The sequence below is a fragment of the Piliocolobus tephrosceles genome, chromosome 3 (assembly GCF_002776525.5).
Source record: "Piliocolobus tephrosceles isolate RC106 chromosome 3, ASM277652v3, whole genome shotgun sequence".
NCBI lineage: Eukaryota > Metazoa > Chordata > Mammalia > Primates > Cercopithecidae > Piliocolobus > Piliocolobus tephrosceles.
In genome coordinates this window covers 181,994,569-182,017,199 of record NC_045436.1, presented here as the reverse complement: position 1 = coordinate 182,017,199, position 22,631 = coordinate 181,994,569, and the positions used below count along the sequence as shown (strand labels likewise).

Below are 22,631 nucleotides of genomic sequence, written 5' to 3'. Positions count from 1 at the left end.
CTTCCTGCTGTTGAATCTTGAGTGTCTGCTCTACCCTCCTCTCCCCCTTTGCCATCCTGGGCCTGTTTCAGGTCAGTGGACTCACTGAGCTGTCCAGCAGCCCAGAGGGGCGTGCTTCCTCTCTGCTCCGAAGCACTGTGGGAGAAGGGCAAGGTGGAAAGGTTTGGTTGGTTGGTCAGGTGTTTTGTGTCCAGGGACTTTATGTCTATATAAGTAGTCTCTATATAGAAGTCTCTAAGACTGTTGTCTTAGAAAATGAAAGCCGGGCACCGTCACACTCACTGAATACTTACTGTGGGCCAGACAGTGTGCTCAATTCTTACCATAACCCTGGAGGTAGGTGTCTCCAGATTACAGATGAGAAAACTAAAGCACAAAAAGATTGAGTGATTTGCCTGAGGTCACACAGCTAGTAAAAGGGAGAGCTGGCATCTGAGCTCGCCAGACTGCAGAGCCCAAAGGCCAAGACGTGGGACTAGAGTTAAGATCTGTCACCTGAACGTGCCTCCTCATAGTAGAGCCAGCAGTGGTAGCTCCTGGACTAGATGTGCAGTCCCAGCTTTCATCTTGATAGCTCCAGAATTCCTCCTTTCCTTGCCACTTTCACTGCCATTGCTTCATCCTTTCTCACCCCCTGACTAACCACTTGTCCTCCTTCCGCCTTTTGGTTCATCCACAGTATTGCCACAAATTGATCTTTCCACTAAGCTGACCAAATCATCTCACTTTGCTGCTTAAATCCCTCTGTGACTCCCCAGCCCCTTGAGGACAAAATGATACAAAGTTGTCTTTGGCCTGGCTGCTGCCCCCACTCAACCTGGAGCCTGTCAGGGTATGGCACTGTCATACCTGTATATGCACCATCCCTTTGCTCCTAACCCCTTCGTGTCCTCCCTCTGGCCAAGCCAGGCCTGCAGGATTCTGCCGAACCATTGCCCGTTCTTCAGAACCCTCCAGGGAACCCTCCCACTTGAGTTTACAGAATTCAGTGCTCATTTCTGCATCCCAGAGGATGTGATGACCAGGTTGCCCATAACTGGACATTCATCCACTCCAGCAGACAGAAGTCCTGCTGAGGGAGATCCGTATGTCTGCCCAGCATTGGCAAGGACTGGGGGAGAAGGGCCAGCATCCAGATGTCCCACCTCATCCTAGAGCTCATGTAATCTGGGGAAAGGCGGACATTAAACCAATAGGCTACAAGTAGGTCTTGAATTATAACTGTGGTAAGTGCTAACAGGGAAAATGACGGATTTTAGTGTGTTCAGTGGGAAGGCTCGCCTTAGTTTTGGGTGTTGGGTCCTGGGTGGTCACAGCAAAGGCAGTGCCATCTTCTCTGAGGAAGTGATCTTTAGGCCAAGGCCTGCAGGATGAGTGTGAGTGCGGTAACGAGCTGAGGCTCGCACATTCTAGAGCATGGACACAGCACAAGCAAAGCTTAGGGCCAAGAAGGTGAATAGGCGTGTGCTGGCCAAGGGGAAGCCTATGTGTCCAGGGCCTTGGTGAGCCGGAGGGTTGGAGGAGGTAGGCCCAGCTCCCTTGGATCTTTTCAGGCCAGAGCCTTGGGAAGCCATTGCTGCGTCCTGAGCAGGGGAGTGACGTGCTCGAATTTACATTCAACAAAGATCACTCTGGCTGTGACGGGAAGAAGGAATGGGAAGAGTTCCTGGTGCAGATGTGTAGGCTCTTGTGCTGCGCCACTGTGAGAACGTGGTGCTTAGGATCTCCTAAGGAGGTCAGCAGCCAGGGCCTGGTGCCTGGATAGCGGCTGAGGCAGAGGGAGGACCCAAGGGGGCCCCAGCCTGTGCAGGAGCAGCCAGATGGCTAGTCACTCAATAAATGCATGGATGTTGGCTAGCCAGCTGGCCAGACCCTGATCACCTTCCCTTGGTGCCTTCAACAGTGGTCTGTCCCACAGGGCCCAGGGCAGGGCTTGCCAGTGAGGCAGCTCCTTTGAGAATGCCCTGGTCTTCAGAGCACTGTATACAAATTCCTCTAGTTCATTAGATTTGCACTGTACTTTGCCTGGGTATAAGAGATCAGTGTGTAAGGGTTTTATCCATTTTCATCAGTGATTCCAAAGTTGACTTATCAGTGATGATCATTAAAATGCTTGCAGTGATGATCATTAAAATGCTTGCTGAGATTAAGCCGTAGAAACAGATCTTACAACGCACATGACACACTCACATGTGACCCAGTAGGAATGCTGAGTTGTCTAAAGTTTGTTCAGATATACTCCTCAAGGCATCGGTTGCTTTTCATATCTACGTCTGGTTGAAATTTGACCTGCCGTGTACAGTCTCATAAATCAAGTCCACGTTTTGTGAGATGTGCGCCCCGTGGGCCTCAGCTCATGGCGAACACATCCCATGAGGCTCATAATGAATTGTCTGTCTGTAGTTTACTTACCTAGGGAAACAGAATATTAATTTTGATATGTGATTAGAAAATTTTTTTTTGTAGGCTTTACCGCCAGCACCTGTTCAGAATCACACAAATAAGCATCAGGTATTCAATGCATCTCTTCAAGACCATATTTATCCGAGCTGTTTTGGGAATACTCCAGAGTGGAATAGTTCTAAATTTATAAGTCTTTGGGGATCAGAAGTGATGAATGATAAGAACTGGAATCCTGGCACTTTCTTGCCAGATACAATTTCTGGTAAGGAATTTGTTAAAACTTTCTTAAAGTTTTAAAATAACCCGAGTAGATTGACATCTTTGCCGTAGTCTCCCGTGGAAACCCTGGCGCAGCTGTAGCCAGCCGCTGCTCTACCACCTCGGTCTCCAATCCTGCTCCATCCTCTCGCATCTGCCACCAGTCAGTCCCACTGCGTGACTGAGCAGAGCAAGACTCTGACTCCATGGCTGCCTGTCAGACCAGGGAGCCACATGGGCGTGGCCTCCGCACTGCTGAGGGTCTGGTGACCATGGTTGGGTGCCCGGCCTTCAATTCTCGAGCAGTGGTGACAATCAGACCTCAGCCCCCCCGGTGCACAGGGGCAGGAAGAAAGTGCCACAGTCGACTTAAATCTGTGACTCACACTCCTTCCTCTGGTTACTGCATTGGCCCCACATGGCATCTCTCCCCTTTTACTAGCTCCTTCCTCCCCAGCTGCCTCAGCCACTGAGGCCCAGCTGTTACTTCAGTCGCAGGGTCAGGGGCACCTGAAAAGGGGCTGGTGCCTACCCCTCATCTCTGTCTTCCTGTGGCCAGAGCTCCTGGCAGCCCCACACCCAGCCCCTGCGTGTGCCAGAACAGCAGACTACACTTGACATCCTGATCTCTGCTTGGGAAGGATTTCTAGCTGTGTGACCTTGGGCAAGTTGCTTGGCCTCTCTGAGCCTCAGTTTCTTCATCTTCTTAGGATGGGAGTAATAGTATCAACCTCAGAAAGTAGTTTTAAGACTTTACGTAACTTTGGAAAGCACCTAGCACAGGAATTGGCACATAGTAGGTGCTCAATACAATTTTTTCTTAGATTAAAAACTAGTTGACTTACTGTCATCCCAGTGGGATCCTGACTTCAGTAGCACCCCCAGTGTCAAATGTGCAGTCATCAGCATGTCTTTTAGGGTTTAGCTAAGTATGATTGCTGTCAGAAGCCATAATTTTCCTGTTCTTCTTTGAAGGGAGTGAAATATTAGGGCCAACACTCTCAGAAACAAGACCAGAAGCCCTTCCACCTCCATCTAGCAATGAAACACCTGCAGTCTCGGATAGTAAAGAGAAAAAGAATGCTGCAAAAAAGAAGTGTTTATACAATTTCCAAGATGCTTTTATGGAAGCAAACAAAGTTGTCATGGCCACCTCATCAGCCACGTCCTCCGTGTCCTGCACAGCTACCACAGTGCAGTCCAGCAACAGCCAGTTCAGAGTGTCATCCAAGAGACCTCCTTCAGTAGGTAAGGCTTGAAGGCTCACTAGCCCTCGGGGTCTGCAGCAAAGCTGGGTTTACTGACTTCTCATCTTTGTAACTGCCTTTTACTTGGCCCAGCCCGAGGCGTAAGTGTAATTAACTGACCAAAAATGCTCACACACACAGAGCTGATCCCGAGAGCTGATCCCTGGGACTTTGATTAGAATTGTAGCTATTGTGCTAGGTTCCTCTGGGGCTTCACTGCACCGTCTTGCTTTTGTCTCTGTTCCTGTTGTTCTTCTGTGATAGGAAGAGGTTATTGCTTGCTTTCTCTTCTCTTTTTCTTTTTCTTTTTCAAGATAGGGTCTCGGCCGGATGCGGTGGCTCATGCCTGTAATCCCAGCACTTTGGGAGGCCGAGGCGGGCGGATCACGAGGGCAGGAGATCGAGACCATCCTGGCGAACACGGTGAAATCCCGTCTCTACTAAAAATACAAAAAAATTAGCCGGGCATGGTGGCGGGTGCCTGTAGTCCCAGCTACTTGGGAGGCTGAGGCAGGAGAATGGCGTGAACCCGGGAGACGGAGCTTGTAGTGAGCCGAGATTGTGCCACTGCACTCTAGCCTGGGCGACAGAGCAAGACTCCGTCTCAAAAAAAAAAAAAATAAAACAATAGTGTCTCACTCTTGTTCGCCCAGGCTGGAGTGCAGTGGCACAATCTCAGCTCACTACAGCCTCCACTTCTTGTGTTCAAGCGATTCTCCCACCTTGGCCTCCTGAGTAGCTGGGACTACAGGCACCCACCACCATGCACGGCTAATTTTTGTATTTTTTGGTAGAGACGGGGTTTCACCACGTTGGCCAGGCAAGGAGGTCATTGCTTTCTGAGCATGTGGCAAGATTTCTCAGAAGCTGCTTTAGGAAAATGCTGAGCAGATGTGAGCTGGCTTGAAGAGGCCTCACTAGCCAAAGCTGGGACAGATTGAGCATTAAAAGGAATGAAGAGGCTGAGTGCAGTAGCTCCCAGCATTTTGGGAGGCTAAAAGGGGAGGATTGCTTAAGCCTGGGAGTTTGAGACTAGCCTGGGCAACATAGTGATGAGACCCTGTCTCTAAAAAAAAAAATTTAAAAAACAGTAAGGAAGTTTGACTATAGCATACAAATAAAATCTAGAATCCAAAGGGATTGGGGTACTCAAACAGAGCAGTAGGGCGGGAAGCTCCTTCTTCTAGAAGCACACCTCCTCCAAATGTGTAAGAAGGATAGGAGTGGCACTTCAGCATGCTGCGCCCCTGGGGCAACAGCTGGTGCAAGTATGCAGCATTCATGGAGGTTAACGAGGGATATCAGTTTGGGGAATGGAGTATTTCTGCTGTTCAAAAGCAGCACCCACAGGGAACTGACAGATTACACAGGAATGGTGAGCGCCTGTATTAATCCATTCTCACGGTGCTATGAAGAACTACCCAAGACTGGGTAATTTATAAAGGAAAGAATTTTAATTGACTCACAGTTCCACATGGCTGGGGAGGCCTCAGGAAACTTACAATCATGGTGGAAGGTACCTCTTCACGGGGGAGAGAATGAATACCCAGCGAAGGGGAAGCCCCTTATAAAACCGTCAGATCTCGTGAGAACTCACTCACTAGAACAGCATGGGGGAAGCCCCCACCGTGATTCAGTTATTTCCACTGGGTCCCTTCCACTACACGGGGGGATTATGGGAAGTGCAATTCAAGAGGAAATTTGGGTGGGGACACAACCAAACCCTATCACTGGGGACTGACAGATTACAAAGGAATGGTGGGTGCCAGACTCTGGAGGAGCCTAGCAGACAGTGCCATGCACATCACCATGAAACAGAGAGACACTGGTTGCATCCCATTGCCACAAACTCAGAAGAATCCAACATAATATTTGCAGGATTTGTGCCCAGAACGTTTTATCTAAATCTTCCGAGATAAGACAAATGCAAATGGGCAGACAGGTGGCCTGTTAAAAAAAAATGTTAGGCCAGGTGCGGTGGCTCATGCCTGTAATCCCAGCACTTTTGTGGGGGGCCAAGGCAGGCGGACCATGAGGTTAGGAGATCGAGACCATCTGGCTAACACAGTGAAATCTAGGCTCTACTAAAAATACAAAAAAATTAGCCGGGCGTGGTGGTGGGCTCCTGTAGTCCCAGCTCCGTGGGAGGCTGAGGCAGGAGAATGGCGTGAACCTAGGAGGTGGAGCTTGCAATGAACCAAGATTGCGCCACTGCACTCCAGCCTGGGCGACAAATCGAGACTCCATCTCAAAAAAAAAAGTTAGTCTTGTGAAAAGAGAAAAGGGTTAGAAGAGGCTGGGTTGGTGGGAAAGCTATAATGGACATGTGAAGGAAATTGGAAAATTGAATATGGGTTGTACCTTAGATGAGAGTATCCTGTCAGTGTTTTTTTTTTTTTGAGACAGAGTCTCGCTCTGTCACCCAGGCTGGAGTGCAGTGGCCGGATCTCGGCTCACCGCAAGCTCCGCCTCCTGGGTTCACGCCATTCTCCTGCCTCAGCCTCCAAAGTAGCTGGGACTACAGGCGCCTGCCACCTCGCCCGGCTAGTTTTTTTGTATTTTTTAGTAGAGACGGGGTTTCACTATGTTAGGATAGTCTCAATCTCCTGACCTCGTGATCCACCCGTCTCGGCCTCCCAAAGTGCTGGGATTACAGGCTTGAGCCACCGCACCCGGCCTTCCTGTCAGTGTTAAATGCCATTGAGGTGATCATAGTATTGTGGTTATTCAGCAAAATGTCAAAAAAAGAGAGAGAGAGGGAGGGAGGGAGGGAAAGAAAGAAAAGAGAGAGGAGAGAGACGGGAGGAAATTTTTAAGTAAAAAGCTGAGTACAGTGGCTCACACCTGTAGTCCCAGCACTTTAGGTGGCCCTGGTGAGAGGATCGCTTGAGCCCAGGGGTTCAAGACCAGCCTGGACAACATAGTGAGACCCTGTCTCTTAAAAAAAAAAAAAGGTAATTTTTTTTTTTTTTCCTTTGAGATGGAGTCTGGCTCTGTCACCCAGGCTGCTGGAGTGCAGTGGTGTGATCTGTGATCCTCCTGCCTCAGCCTCCCAAATAGCTGGGACTACAGGTACATGCCACCATGCCCGGCTAATTTTTTCTGTTTCTAGTACAGACAAGGTTTCACTAAGTTAGTCAGGCTGGTCTCGATCTCCTGACCTTGTGATCCACTGGCCTCAGCCTCCCAAAGTGCTGGGATTACAGGCATGAACCACCGCACCCAGCCAAGAAATTTTTTTAAAAAAGCAAACTGTCGATGTTCTGAGGAGTTCATGCTGAAGTGTTTTAGAGGCGAGTGCAATTTGCAGACATTCAGCCGAAAAGTATTTGTGCATGTAAGAAATAAAGTTTATAAACAGGACAGAATATTAGGTCATGATGATGAAGCAAGGTGAAGGATGAATGGGTACTCTTTGTGTGTTCTTTCAGATTTTCTGCAGGTTTGAACATTTTTGAAACAAAAACTTGGCAGTGACTCTCACCTCTCTAAATGCAGGTGACGTGTTTCATGGCATCAGCAAGGAGGACCACAGACACTCGGCCCCAGCCGCCCCGAGGAACAGCCCCACGGGCTTGGCCCCCCTCCCAGCGCTCTCGCCTGCCGCACTCTCACCTGCCGCGCTCTCACCTGCCGCGCTTTCACCTGCTTCCACACCTCACCTTGCAAATCTTGCAGCCCCATCATTCCCCAAAACAGCAACCACAACTCCCGGGTTTGTGGACACACGCAAGAGTTTCTGTCCTGCACCCCTGCCCCCGGCCACAGATGGCTCCATTAGCGCCCCTCCAAGTGTCTGCAGGTGAGCCAAGTCCTGGTTGGGGACATGGGAGCACTTTGGAAAATGGGTGTTACACTGCACTAGCACAGCTACAGAAACTTCCCCGGGACCATGCAGTTGAAAAGCCTAGTGAAATGCTGAGGGAACGCAAGGATGTCCCCAGGAGAGGCCATGGGTGGAGGGGCTCCCATCTCAGCCTCTAGTTCTGCAGACGGAAGAGCAGGGGCAGTGGGCTGCCATAGAAAGGTAGGCCAGTTACCCCTAAACACTGACAGCATCGGGGCGTACATTGTTATTTGTTGTATAAGTTGTATTTGTTATACCTAGGGTGGAATCAGAAGAAAATGAATGAAATGTGTATAGTAAAAACACAATACAACAAACACTCAACAGGTTTTTGTTTTGTTTTGGTTTTGAGACAGAGTCTCGCTCTGTTGTCCAGGCTGAAGTGCAGTGGTGCAATCTCAGCGCACTGCAACCTCCATCTCCTGGGTTCAAGTGATTCTCCTGCCTCAGCAAGTAGTGAGACTTGTTCTCAAGTAGTGAGACCACCACGCCTGGCTAATTTTTGTATTTTTAGTAGAGTCGGGTTTCACCATGTTGGCCAGGCTGATCTCGAACTCCTGACCCCAGGGGATCCACCTTCCTCGGCCTCCCAGAGTGCTGGGAGTACAGACGTGAGCCACTGCACCCAGCCAGACTTTCCTTTTAAGACAATTTCTGTTACCTTTGAACTTGCCCGTTTGAAGCTATACCCCTTCTCCCCCTTAGTATGGAGGCTGTGTTGGCAGGGACAGTCTAGAAGGAGTCACTGGAGAGACTACGTGTTCCTGTTCAGTGGCGCTCTATGAGCGCTTTGAGGGACCGCCTGCATGCGTGCGCACACGCCATGCCTCCCACGTGAGCCCCTGGCCAACGTCTTTGGTGCATGTGTATGACTCCCTAGGAACCTTGGGGCTCTGCACCCTCTGCGCTGCCTCTTGTCTGTGAAATGGGCAGGACAGTGGGTGGTCATGCGCAACAATGGGAGTCATTGCCTCCCGGGGCCGGCCACTTGCCGATGAGCTTGTGTGCGATTTTGCAGTGACCCTGACTGCGAAGGGCACCGCTGCGAGAATGGTGTCTACGACCCACAGCAGGATGATGGGGACGAGAGTGCAGATGAGGACAGCTGCTCTGAGCACAGCTCCAGCACCTCAACCTCCACCAACCAGAAGGAGGGCAAGTACTGCGACTGCTGCTACTGCGAATTCTTTGGGCACGGCGGGGTGAGTGCGTGAGGTCAGCGCGTCATGATGTGGGAAGTGTGCAGCACACGGGCTCCTCTGCAGAAATTCTGCACCTCTAGGATATATCCATCGTAAAGAAGCAAAGAAAAATATTTGCCCAAAGATTTAGCCATAATGATTTTTTGCTTCATTTTTACATTTTGTTTGTGGTTTTTAAGGTAATTGGTAAATCAGGGGTGCAGTATTCCTACTGAATACCCATTGGTAGGAGGTTGTTAACCATGGTATGTCCATATGGTGGAACATTGTGGCCAGTGACAGCATCGTTGTGTGTGTGCAGTTGGATTTCTCTTGTTTGAATACAGAGGGCATTGGTACACACACGTACTTGTCCGTCTTTCCAGAGCTGTGATTTAATTTATACAACCAGTTATCACCCACAGTTTAAGAGGGATGGGTGGTAGGAATAGCAGGAGCTTATAGTTGTTCTTTTTCTGCTTTAGCTCTGTTTGCATTTCCTAAAATGCGCACATATTTTTATAGTAAGAAATTTGGCAGTAGGATTCAGGGCAGGTTTTTTTTTGTTTTTGGCACCAAAAAGGAAACTTACAAATGGATAGAAAGATACTACAGACACATTTATTGACATGAAAAGATATTCACACCATATTAAATAACAAGTAGAGGCCAAGCACGGTGGCTCATGCCTGTACCAGCACTTTGGGAGGCCAAGGGAGGAGGATCTCTTGAGCCCAGGAATTGACCAGCTTGGGTGACACCGTGAGACCCTTTCTCTACAAAAAATGAAGAAAATTAGCTGTGGGTGTGACGGTACACGGCTGCTTTGCTTGAGCCCAGAGACTAAGGCTGCAGTGAGCTATGATTGCACCACTGCGCTCTGGCCTGGGTGACAGAGCAAGACCCTGTCTCGAAAATAAGTAAATAAATAAAGTATATTAATCAGAATTTGTAATTGTTTCCTTTTTAGTTTAAAATCCACTTATGTGCATAGCTGTGCATGTTTTACCAGGTTTTTCATGAATATGTAAAATTTGAGGATAGGTATCAAAATGCCACTTTTGGATGACTTGCTGATAGGTTTTTCTTTTTTTCTGCTGGTTGTTTTATTTCCTTATTTTTCACAACAAATATATACTACTTGAGTAATAAAACAGTTTATTTTTGGAGGTGTGGTCTGAAATTTATTACATTCAAAATTTTTAAAACTTAAGCGTAACTGTTGTTTTTCTCAGCCTCCAGCTGCACCAACAAGTAGAAATTATGCAGAAATGAGGGAAAAGCTTCGCTTACGGCTGACCAAGAGGAAAGAAGAGCAACCTAAAAAAATGGATCAGATCTCAGAAAGGGAAAGCGTCGTTGACCATCGGAGGGTGGAGGATTTATTGCAGTTTATAAACAGCTCTGAAACCAAACCAGTGAGCAGCACGCGTGCAGCGAAGCGGGCAAGGCATAAGCAAAGGAAGGCAAGTGACAGGTCTCAGCACCTGGAGGTGCCAGGTCTGAGGGCATTTGAGGGTGCCGTGCAACACCAGTCTCCAGGCAGGGCTGAGCTACAGAAGGCTGGGGCTCTGACATGTGTTTACTTGCCCACAACATTGCTCCGAGAGCCAGCCTGTCGCTGGTGGCCTCGACTGGAGACTGGTAAAAAACTTCACTTTGTGTTTTCAGGAAATTACTTCCCCTTTTGTAGAATGGGTTTGTTCTTGTGCTGGCTGTCATGAGGGCAGCAGCAGACACTCCAGCTTTATCTGTTGGAGAACCTTCTTTTCCAAGAAAGGAGCCCTCAACTGTAGAGATGGTAGAAGAAAGGCCCAGGTGGGCTTTTGGGGCGTGTGGGTGAAGAAGTGTCTTTGATATGAGACTGGGGCGGGGCACTTGGCACAGGGAAGTCTTCTGGACTCAGGTCTGAGCATGTCCCCCATGCTCCTCTTGTCCCACTGCTGTTCCAGATGAAGACCAGTACATGGCATTGATTAGAGGGGAGGAAAATAAGTCTTCATGGGAAGGCATGAGCAGTTCCTTCCTTTCCAGAGGGCATGGTGTGTCACAAAAAGCAAATGTCAAATAGAAAAAAAAATTAGCCAGGCATGGTGGTGTACGCCTGTAGTCCCAGCTACTCAGGAGACTCAGGTGAGAGGATCGCTTGAACCTCAGAGGTGGAGGTTTTAGTGAGCCAAGATTATGCTACTGCACTCCAGCCTGGGTGACAGAGTGTCTCAAAAGAAAAAAAAAAAAAAAAAAAAACCTTTTCTCTTGAAGGATTTTCTAAATGCCCCTATGCTGGAGCAGTTCCAAAGAGCCTTCTGGTTTCAGCTCCCTAAAAGTGTCAGGCTCCAAGAGCCAGACCTCAGTGAGCAGATGGGGGCTGCATGCAGAGGGAACTTGTAGGTTCCTGGGGTTCTGACAGTAGGACAGTTGTCTTGGAAGGAGGCCAGGTTTCTGTCTGCGGCATGGTCAGGCAGAGAGGTGAGGAAGAGGATGATCCCACAGTGGACCAGAGGGTGGGCCCGATGTCCTGTGTTGTTACTTCTATCTTAGCTGTTGTGATTGTTCTACCCTCAAGAGCTCTGCTCATACCTCGCAGTCCTAAAGTAGGTTTAGACTAATTATTGGGCCTGATTGGGAGGCTTTAGGGGAGAAGCCTTGTTCTGTGCCCCAGAAGACTGGGGACTGCTGGAGTGGGGAGAACATAGTGTGTCCTCCATTCAGGAGTGTCCAGCATCAGGGGCCCCCACGGTGGTCCAAGGCTCTGAGACCTCCTATTGAGATTGACTGGAGGCCTCTGGGACCCCTTCCTGAGTTTTCAGGGTACTCTCCATCCCGGGCTCTTGCCCTCGGACCTTGCAAGTGGTCTGGATCCAGACTTGAGGCCCAGCTGATCCTTAGAGGCTGATGTCATAGGCCCTGCTCAGCAACCAGTCCCACCTCGAGGGACCGCCTGCTGGTGCTTTGTACGCCACACCCATTTTACAGAGCAGCTCACAGATGTGTGTTGAGGCTCACTGGCTGGCTGGTTGTTGAAGGGACGGCAATAGTTCACCTGTTCTGTCCCGTAGCAGGTCCAACCCAGAGACCTGTGCTGGGGCAGCCACCCTGCTAGATATCAGGGCACCTGCGCTCACGTGCTTGTTACTGGTCCATATATTGACAAGACACCTATGTTGGATTTAGATCGGCTCTGAGAGGGTGCCAGCTGGCCGGTGTGTGCCAGCAAGTGTCCTGATGGAGTCGGTCTCCTCACTTCTGCAGTGCAGCCCCGCAGCTCACTCCAGACATTGGACTGTAGGACCCACCATGAGGTGGCTGCTGGGTGCTGCTCCTGACATACACATGGAGAAGGATGTTAAATAATTTTTACTTGAATTGTCAAATGAAATTTTTAGTAACATACCAATGTTAAATTTGTATCATAATTTTTAAGTTTTTCAAAAGATAATTTTCTTGTTAAAAATATTGTGAAAAATAATTTACACTTGGGGAGTACTTTTCTATTTCTCTAGGAGAAATGCTTTTGCCAGAGTTTCTCATAAGCCCCAGCATTTCTAAAGGTTGGTGGTGGGTGGAGCCGTGCTCCTGACACTGATGACTCCCATCTGCTCTCTGAACACAAAGAACAGTTTCCATTTGTGCCCCTGGAGTATGTATGTATGCATCACTACTCAAAGGCAGTCTTCACTTGGGATGAAAATTAGTTTTCCATCAAGTTGGACAGTGAGTCATTTGCTCTGTCCCACTAGTGAAAATATATGGCACTTTTGTTTATCTGCTAGAGTGGGAAGAAGGAATTTCTGTTTCTTTTACTACACATTTCTTTTTGTGGTGCCATCACAGCTCATTGCAGCCTCGACCTCCTGGCTTCAAGCGATTCTCACCTCAGCTTCCCAAATAGCTGGGACCACAGTCGTGCACCAGCACATCCAGCTAATTTTGATATTTTTTGTAGAGAGAGGGTTTTGCTGTGTTGCCCAGGCTGCTTTCGAACTCCTAGGATCACAGGTGTGAGCCGCTGCACATTTCTTACATTCCCTGTTCAGGTGAATGCATCAGCCTTCGCCTGGAAAGGTGGCCAGAGTTCTGTCGGCACGTGTGCAGCCTCAGTACTGCCCGGGCAGGCTGTGGTATTGGTTACATCATCCATTCCTCCAGGCAGCATGATGCCTGCCGCACCTGTGAAGTGGTAGCTGGCTCCCTGGATGTGTGCTTTGCAGCTGCTTTGCCCTTGTTTACTGTGTTTAGCACCAGCTCAAAGGCTATGGGGAATTTTTTGTTAGCTACCACCCCCCCACCCAAAAAAGGAAGCATATACTTTAGTAAATAGGTGAAGTTTAACAATCCTGTAGAGTAAGAGAATTGGAGGTGGGTGTGTGTTAAGTTCTGATGTATTACAGCCTCTTCAGAGTTTATGTTCCATATGTGATTCGTTTTTAAAGTTACCTTAGTTTTTCTGTATGACTTAAGTTTTAGCACTCACTGTAGTCTTAGACTGCCTTCTTTTCGCATTGGCAGCTGGAGGAGAAAGCTCGCCTGGAAGCAGAGGCCAGGGCCCGGGAGCACCTGCACCTCCAGGAGGAGCAGAGGCGGCGGGAGGAGGAGGAGGAGGAGGAAGAAGAGGAGGAGCGTTTCAAGGAGGAGTTTCAGCGGCTTCAGGAGCTTCAGAAGCTAAGAGCTGTAAAAAAGAAGAAGAAGGAGAGGCCAAGTAAAGACTGTCCCAAGTTGGACATGCTCACTGGAAATTTCCAGGCAGCAACAGAGTCTGTCTCTAACTCTGAAAACATCCACAATGGCTCACTAGAGCAAACTGAAGCACCAGAAACCTCTTCTCAGTCCCCATCCAGGCATATGAACCACTCAGAGCCCAGGCCAGGGCTAGGGGCTGAGGGGGATGCTGCAGACCCCGTCATCACCAGAGACTCCAAATTTCTCCTCCCCAAGGAGGTGAATGGGAAGCAGCATGAGCCACTCTCTTTTTTCTTTGACATCATGCAGCACCATAAAGAGGGAAATGGCAAGCAGAAGCTGAGGCAGGCCAGCAAGGCCAGCAGCGAGCCAGCAAGAAGGCCCACGGAGCCGCCCAAGGCCACAGAGGGGCAGCCCAAGCCTCGGGCCCAGACTGAGTCAAAGGCTAAGGTGGTTGATCTCACATCCATCACAGAGCAGAAAAGAGAGGAGAGAAAAGTCAACAGTAATAACAATAACAAAAAGCAGCTGAACCACATCAAGGAAGAAAAGTCAAACCCAACCCCTATGGAGCCCACCTCTCCCAGCGAGCATCAGAACAACAAGCTGGTGCTGGTAGAGTCCCCTCAGCCAAAGGGCAAGAACAAGAAAAATAAGAAGAAGAAAGGAGACAGAGTCAACAATTCAATTGGTAAATACAGAATAGCGGGAAGGTATTTCTGAGCGGTGCCTGGTTTTCCACGTGTGATGTGCTAGTATGGGAAAACACCGGGTTTGGCGTGCTCTCGCCATGTGGCCTCCCTCCTGTAGAAAAGAGCATAGAGGGGCTGGGCATGGTGGCTCACACCTGTAATCCCAGCACTGTGGGAGGCCAGGGTGGGCAGATCACCAGAGGTCAAGAGTTCGAGACCAGCCTGGCCCTGTGAAACCCTGTCTCAACTAAAAATACCAAAAAAAGTGAGCTGGGCTTGGTGTCGCGCCTGTAGTCCCAGCTACTCGGGGAGGCTGAGGCAGGAGAATCGCTTGAACCTAGGAGGCAGAGGTTGCAGTGGGCCAAGATCTGGCCATTACACTTCAGCCGGGTGACAGAGGGAGACTCCATCTCAAAAAAAAAAAAATGTAGAGGATTTCTACCCCCTCCAGTTCCCCAACTGTAGTTCCCCAACATCAGTATTTCCCATGTTTGCTTCGTCATTCTCTCTCCCTCTCTCTGTTATTTTTCTGGACAGAATGAGAGTCACTTCATACATGACACCCCCTTTTTTTTATGACACCCCTTTAATCTAAAATACTTCTGTGTATATTTCCTCAAGATAAGGACACTTGGACACTTACAAAACCACAGTACAGTGATCAAAATGAAGAAGTTGACACTGATCCAGTGCTATTCTCTAATGGTAGACCTTACTCATGTTTCTCCAGTTTTCCCTTTAACATCCTTTATAGCAAAAAAAAAAAAACCTCTTATTTCTTCTGATGTGGGATCCAGTCCAGGATCCCAGGATCCCATGTCATATCTCTTTAATTTCTTTTCCTTTGGATCGGTTTCTCTGTTTTTCATGACCTTGACTTTTTTGAAGAGTGCAACCCATTTATTTTTTTAGAGTAACCCTTGGTCAGGGTGTATGCCCCATGTCTTCCCAGTCAGATTCAGAGTCCATGTTTTTGGCAGCAACACCATTGATGTGACCAGTCCCTGCTGGTGTATCCCACCAGGAGGTGGATGATGGTGTCTGTCCTGTCACTGGTGACGGGAACTCTGATCCTGGGTTGAGCTGGTCTGTCCATTTTCACTACGGTCAAGTTAATATTTCTCCTTTGATAATTAGTAAGTGTCTTATGGGGAGACAGGTATCCCGTTTTTATTGAACATTCACCAACTAGTTGTAGCATCCCATTAATGATTCTTGCCTGAAATGTTTTATTGCTGTGTTGTCATATGGTGATTTTTTTTTTTTTTTTTTGAGATGGAGTTTTGCTCTTGTTGCCCAGGCTGGAGTGCAATGGCGTGATCTTGGCTCACCACAACCCCCGCCTCCCGGGTTCAAGTGATGCTCCTGCCTCAGTCTCTCAAGTAAATGGGATTATAGGCATGCACCACCACACCCGGCTAATTTTGTGTAGTAGAGGTGGGATTTCACCATGTTGTTCAGGCTGGTCTCAAACTCCCGACCTCAGGTGATCCGCCCGCCTCAGCCTCCCAAAGTGCTGGGATTACAGGCGTGAGCCACTGCCCCTGGCCCCAATGGTGATTTTTCTAATATTATTCTTTCTTTTTTTCTTTTCTTTTTTTTTTTTTTTGAGACGGAGTCTCGCTCTGTCCCCCAGGCTGGAGTGCAGTGGCCGGATCTCAGCTCACTGCAAGCTCCGCCTCCTGGGTTCACGCCATTCTCCTGCCTCAGCCTTCCAAGTAGCTGGGACTACAGGCGCCCACCACCTCGCCCGGCTAGTTTTTTGTATTTTTTAGTAGAGATGGGGTTTCACCATGTTAGCCAGGATGGTCTCGATCTCCTGACCTCGTGATCCGCCCGTCTCGGCCTCCCAAAGTGCTGGGATTACAGGCTTGAGCCACTGCGCCCGGCCTTATTCTTTCTTTCTCTATTTGTTACTTGCCATTCAGCTGTAGGAAGAGCTTTCCAACCCCATGTTTTTTTTTTTCATTCATTCAGTTATATCAGGATGGATCCATGAATTTTTACTTGATGCTATAGATTAGAATCTTTTACAAATGCTGTTTATGTTGCTGTTCTGATTGTCTGAGATTTGGTCAGTGGGAGACCCTCGGAATGGCTTTTTCCTTAGAGGGTTTGATGTGGCCCTACCAGCCTTTAAGCACTTTATACTTTCTGTCATGGTTCGATGCTCTGGGCTCATCTCACGTCTTCTCTCTCCCAGCCCTGAACCAGCCGTTTCTCCAAGGAGCCCTATTCTTTCTTGAACAGTGGTGTTCAGAAACCCAGACCTGGACACTGCCATATGGCATTGCTTCTAGGCCCTCTCAGTCAGCAGAGCGGGACGAGTGGGGGTGTGAGCGTGTGCCCATGAGCACCTGCCACCTACACACACATAGATGTCTATTTCCCATGAGCACCTGCCACCTACACACACATAGATGTCTGTTTTATCTAATTGCTATGTACAGGCCGTGAGTTCCACAGATATCCCAGCCCCGCTCCTGTGCTACAGCAAGTGTTCTCCCTTCCCCCGTCCACCTTTGTAACTCCTTAGATAGTAAGAACCTGGACCCCATCATCCATGGTGCCTTTACTGACTTGCCGAGTCCTACAACACAGGTAGAGGGTTCAGAAGTGCCTACCCTTACCCCGATGGAAAACTCCGGGCATGCTTTTGGTATTTGTTCAGTTCTTTTTGTCTTTAGCTAACTCAGGGTGTGGTGATAGCACTGAATTTACAAATGACTTAAATTAGTTCTTTGCACCTTTAGTACAATTATGCTACTCATTTAAAACATATCTGATAGCATTTTTCCATTTGTATTCCATTTTGTTTTCTCCCCTACCCAATCCCTCTTTTTTTTTTTTATCTGTTTCCACCTACTCCCTGTAGGTAACTAATGAGTTTCTTATTTGCTTTTCTTTTTTACGTAAAAGGTAGTATATTACAGATTTAATATTGAGTTTTGGGTTTTTTTCTACTTAATATATTCTGGGAATCACTGCACATCAGTTCGTAGAGATTGTCCTCATTCTTTCTACAGCTACACAGTACTCCGTTTAAAGTGTACTGTGATTTCTTCAGTCACTCTTCTATGTGCCAGCATTTAGGTTGTTTCTAATGCTTTAGTTTTTTGTTTTTGTTTCTGTTTTGAGGTGGAGTCTCACTCTGTCATCTAGGCTGGAGTGCAGTGGCACAATCTTGGCTCACTGCATCCTCCACCCCCCAGGTTGAAGCAGTTCTTTCAGCCTCCCAAGTAGCCGAAATTACAGGCAGGTGCCACCATACCGGCTTATTTTTGTATTTTTAATAGAGATGAAGTTTCACCATATTGGCCAGACTGGCCTTGAACTCCTGACCTCAAGTGACCTGGGACTACAGGTATGAGCCACCGTGCCTGGCCTCAGTGCTTTGTTTTAATCATTACACCCAGTGCTACAGTGAGTACTTGTGTGCATATGTATTTCCATATTGTTTGGAGGTGCTTCCTTGGAGCATTTTCCCAGAAGGGAGAGGGCTGGGTCAAAAGGTAAGTGTGTTCCCTGTGTGGTGGCTCATGCCTGTAATCCCAATACTTTGGGAAGCCACGGCAGAAGGATTACCTGAGATCGGGAATTTAAGACCAGCCTGGGCAAAGGAGAAGACCCCGTCTCTACTTAAGAAAAAGAAAAAGACACTTAGCTGGGCGTGGTGGCGCACGCCTGTAGTCTCAGCTAAGGCAGGAGAATCACTCAAGCCCAGGAGTTTGAGGCTGCAGTGAGTCATGATTGCACCACTGCACTCCAGCCTGGGTGACAGAGTGAAATCCTGTCTCTTAAAAAAAATTTAAAGCAGCCGGGCACAGTGGCTCACTCCTGTTATCCCAACACGTTGGGAGGCCGGGGTGGGCAGATCATGAGGTCAGGAGATCGAGACCATGCTGGCCAGCGTGAAACCCCGTCTATACTAAAAATACAAAAATTAGGTGGGCATGGTGGCTTGCACCTATAATCCCAGCTTCTTGGGAGGTTGAGGCAGGATAATCACTTGAACTGGGGAGGTAGAGGTTGCAGTGAGCCAAGATCACACCACTGCACTCCAGCCTGGTAACAGAATGAGACTCCATCTCAAAGAAAAAAAAAATTTAAGGCTGGGCACGGTGGCTCACATCCATAATCCCAGCAGTTTGAGAGGCCAAGGCAGGCAGATCACTTGAGGTCAGAAGTTCGAGGCCGGCCTGGCCAACATGTGGAAAGAACCCTGTCTCTACTAAAAATACAAAAATTAGTCGGGTGTGGTGGTGCTCACCTATAGTCTCAGCTAGTGGAGACACCGATGCAGGAGGATCACCTGAGCCCAGGAGATGGAAGTTGCAGTGAGTCAAGATCGCGCCACTGCATTTCAGTCTGGGCGACAGAGCAAGACCCTATCTCTAAAACAAAATAAAGTAACGATTTTTAAAAAGGTAAGTGCTTTCATAGTTTTTTTGCTAGCTACGTCCAAGTTCTCCAAACCTTCCAGTCAGCCCACCCACCAGCAGCATCTGAGCGCCTGTTTGGCCACAGCCTTGCTTACAGAGTGTGTTGTCAGGCTTTTTAACTTTTGCCAATCCATTAGCTGCAGTAAGCCCTCAGTGTAGGTTTCATTTGCTTTTTGCTCTAATTACAGTGAGGTCAATATTATTAAGGTCTATTTCTTTTTGTGTGTATGAATTTTCTATTCATACCTATTTCTCATTTCTTACTAGGTGTTTGGTCTTTTCCCTTTTGTATTTAAGAATTTTTTATACAGTAGGGACATTAACCTTTTACCCATGCAGTGTATGCTGCAGACATTCTCTCCCAGTTCATAAGTTGTCTTTGACTTTGTGTATGCTCTTCAGTCAGGAAATGTTCTTCCTTTTATGCGGTCAGCTTCTAGATTGGTTATTGCCTCTGGATTTTGAATAATTGTTAGAAAGCTTTACCCTAACATTGTGGTTAAAGAGGAGCACACCCATGCTGCCTTCCAGTATTAGTGTAGTTTCATTTTTTTCCGTTTATATCCCTAATATGTTTGGAAATTTTTCTTCTGTGTGGTGTGAAATATGGATCCAATTTCTCTTTTTCCAAATGGTTAATGAGTTGTCCCAGCACATTATTATTATTTATTCTTTTTTGGGGGGTTAGGATATAGGGTTTCGCTCACTCACCAAGGCTAGAGTGTGGTAATGTGGTCATAGCTCACTGAAGCCTTGAACTCATGGGCTCTAGTGATTCTGCCGCCTCAGCCTCCTGAGTAGCTGGGACTATAGGCATGTGCCACCATGGCTAATTTTTTTTTTTTCCTTCTTTTAGTAAAAACAGGGTCTTACTACATTGCCTTAGCTGGCTCTAACTCCTGGGCTAAAACAATCTTCCTGCCTCAGCCTCCCACAGTGCTGGGATTACAGACGTGAGCCACCATGCCCGGCCTTAGCACCAGTTACTAGAAAGTTCATCCTGGACCAGGTGTGAGGGTGATGGCTCATGCCTGTGATCCCAGCACTTTGGAGGGCCAAAGCAGGAGGATCACTTGAGCCCCAGGAGTTTGAGACTAGCCTGGGCAACATAGTGAGACCTCATCTCTACAGATATTTTTTTAAAAACAGCAGGGCATGGTGGTGCACACCAGTAATCTGAACCACGTGGAAGGCTGAGGCAGGAGAATCACTTGAGCCCAGGAGTTTGAGATTACAGTGAGCTATAATTGTGCCATTGCACTCTAGACTGGTCTTTAATGAGACCTTGTTTCTACAAAAACAAAAAAATGATAAATTTGTCCCAGTGATTCAAGATGCCACCTTTGTCTTACAATAAATTTCTTCCTTTCCTTTCCCTTTCCCTTTCCCTTTCCTTTTTGAGACAGAGTTTCACTCTTTTTGCCCAGGCTGGACTACAGTGGCATGATCTCAGCTCACTGCAACCTCCGCCTCCTGTGTTCAAGCAATTCTCCTGCCTCCACCTCCCAAGTAGCTGGGATTACAGCCATGCACCACCACGCCTGGCTAATTTTGTATTTTTAGTAGAAACGGGGTTTTTTCTTGTTGGCCAGGCTGGTCTCAGATTCCCAATCTCAGGTGATCTGCCTGCCTTGGCCTCCCAAAGTCCTGGGATTGCAGGTGTGAGCCACCGTTCCCGGCCTGTCCTACAGTAAATTTCAATATTCACTTGGGTTTGTTTCTGGAATTTCTCTTCCTTTCCTCTCTGTTTACTTGTGTCATTATTACATTTAGTTATTTTTAGAGGCTCTACATGTTTTAATATCTTGTAGGGCTATTCTCTCCTAACAGCTTTTCCAGCTCAGTATTTCCCAGGCTATTTCTTGTTTGTATTTCCATACGAACTTTAGCATCAATGTGCCTGGCTCCATTTAAAAAAAAAATTTGTTGGGGCTGGGTGTGGTGACTCACACCTGTAATCCCGGCACTTTGGGAGGCCTGGGTGGACGGATCACCTGAGGTCAGGAGTTGGAGATCAGCCTGGCCAATTAGATGGTGAAACACTGTCTCTACTAAAGATAAAAAAATTAGCCAGGCGTGGTGGCTACCACCTGTGGTCCCAGCTACCTGGGAGACTGAGACGGGAGAATTGCTTGAACCCGGGATCCAGAGGTTGCAGTGAACCAAGGTTGCTCCACTGCACTCCAGCCAGGGCAACAGAGTGAGACTCCATCTTCCCCCACAAAGAAAGCAAAACTTGTTGGTATCTTTATTGGAATTGCGTCGTACTTGTACATTAATTTAGGGAGAATTGATGTGTTTATGATATTGATCATTTCTTCCAAGAACAAGAGATGTTTTTCCATTTGTTCAAGTTTACTTTCGGGTCATTCAGGAATGTTTTAAATTTTCTCTTATGTATTTTTCACATTTCTTACTAAGTTTATTTCTCAGCATTTAATCACCTTTGTTTTTAATTTAAATGGAGTTTCTCCACCATTATATTTTCTAATTCTGAACTATCCAATACAGTAGCCACTAGTCATATGTTATTGTTGAGCACTTGAAATGAGGCCAGTTCAAATTGAGAAGCGTTATAAGTGTAAAATATACACTGGATTTTGAAAACCTATTGTGAATAAAAACAAGTGAAATATCTCAATATAATTTTTAATATTGGTTACATGTTTAAATCCTACTATTTTGCATATATTTAATTAAATGTATTACTGCAATTAATTTCACCTGTTTCTTTAAAAAAATTTTTTTTTAATGTGGCTTTTAGAAAAATCTTATGTGTGTGGCTCAGACTCAGATTCTCTCTCTCTCTCTCTCTCTCTCTCTCTCTCTCTCTCTCTTTCTCTCTCTCTTTCTTTCTTTCTTTCGAGGCAGAGTCTCACCCCATCACCCAGGCAGGAGTGCAGTGGCGCAGTCTTGGCTCACTGCAACCTCCGCCTCACTGCGGCCTCTACCTCCCAGGTTCAACTCCACCTCCCGGGTTCAAGCAGTTCTCATGCCCCACGCTCTCGAGTAGCTGGAATTATAGGTGCCACACCAGCACACTCATCTAATTTTTGTTTAGTAGAGACCAGGTTTTACTATGTTGGCCAGGCTAGTCTCGAACTCCTGACTTGAAATGATCCTCCAACTCCAACCTTAGCCTCCCAAAGTGCTGGGATTACAGGCATGAGCCACTGCGCCCAGTCTCAGATTGTATTTCTGTTGGATAGTGCTGCCCTACCTGGTTATTTGTGTGTGAAAGCTATTGATTTATATATGTATGATTTTATTTATTTATTTATTTATTTATTTATTTATTTATTTAGAGATGGAGTTTCACTCGTTGCCCAGACTGGAGTGCAGTGGTACAATCTTGGCTCACTGCAACCTCTGCCTCCCAGGTTCAAGTGATTCTGCTGCCTCAACCTCCCAAGTAGCTAGAATTACAGGCAAGCAAAACCACACCCAGCTAATTTTTTGTGTTTAGTAGAGACAGAGTTTTACCACGTTGGTCAAGTTGGTCTCGAACTCCTGACCTCAGGTGATCCACCCATCTCGGCCTCCCAAAGTGCTGGGATTACAGGCGTGAGCCACGACGCCCATCTGTATGTTAACTTTATTTTTTTATTTTTATTTATTTTTATTTTTATTGATTTTTTGAGATGGAGTTTCACTCTTGTCACCCAGGCTGGAGTGCAATGGTGCGATCTTGGCTCACTGCAGCCTCCGCCTTCTGGGTTCAAGCTATTCTCCTGCCTTGGCCTCCTGAGTAGCTGGGACTATAGGCGCATACCACCACGCCCAGCTAGTTTTGTATTTTTGGTAGAGATGGGGTTTCACCATGTTGGCTAGGCAGGTCTCGAACTCCTGACCTCAAGTGATCTGCCCTCCTTGACCTCCCA

The 22,631-nt window shown here is 47.5% G+C and overlaps 1 protein-coding gene across 2 annotated transcripts in view; it reads left to right on the top strand.

Annotated features, from left to right (window-relative positions):
- The window catches only part of FAM193A (family with sequence similarity 193 member A), a 133,048-nt gene that overhangs the window by 87,769 nt on the left and 22,648 nt on the right, over positions 1 to 22,631 (top strand). For both annotated transcript variants that reach the window (XM_023206801.2, XM_023206802.1), the window contains exons 13-18: positions 2,467 to 2,665; positions 3,637 to 3,909; positions 7,407 to 7,710; positions 8,774 to 8,957; positions 10,172 to 10,402; positions 13,446 to 14,307. In XM_023206801.2, the coding sequence (XP_023062569.1) occupies positions 2,467 to 2,665; positions 3,637 to 3,909; positions 7,407 to 7,710; positions 8,774 to 8,957; positions 10,172 to 10,402; positions 13,446 to 14,307 (2,053 nt within the window). The remainder of the gene's footprint in view (positions 1 to 2,466; positions 2,666 to 3,636; positions 3,910 to 7,406; positions 7,711 to 8,773; positions 8,958 to 10,171; positions 10,403 to 13,445; positions 14,308 to 22,631) is intronic.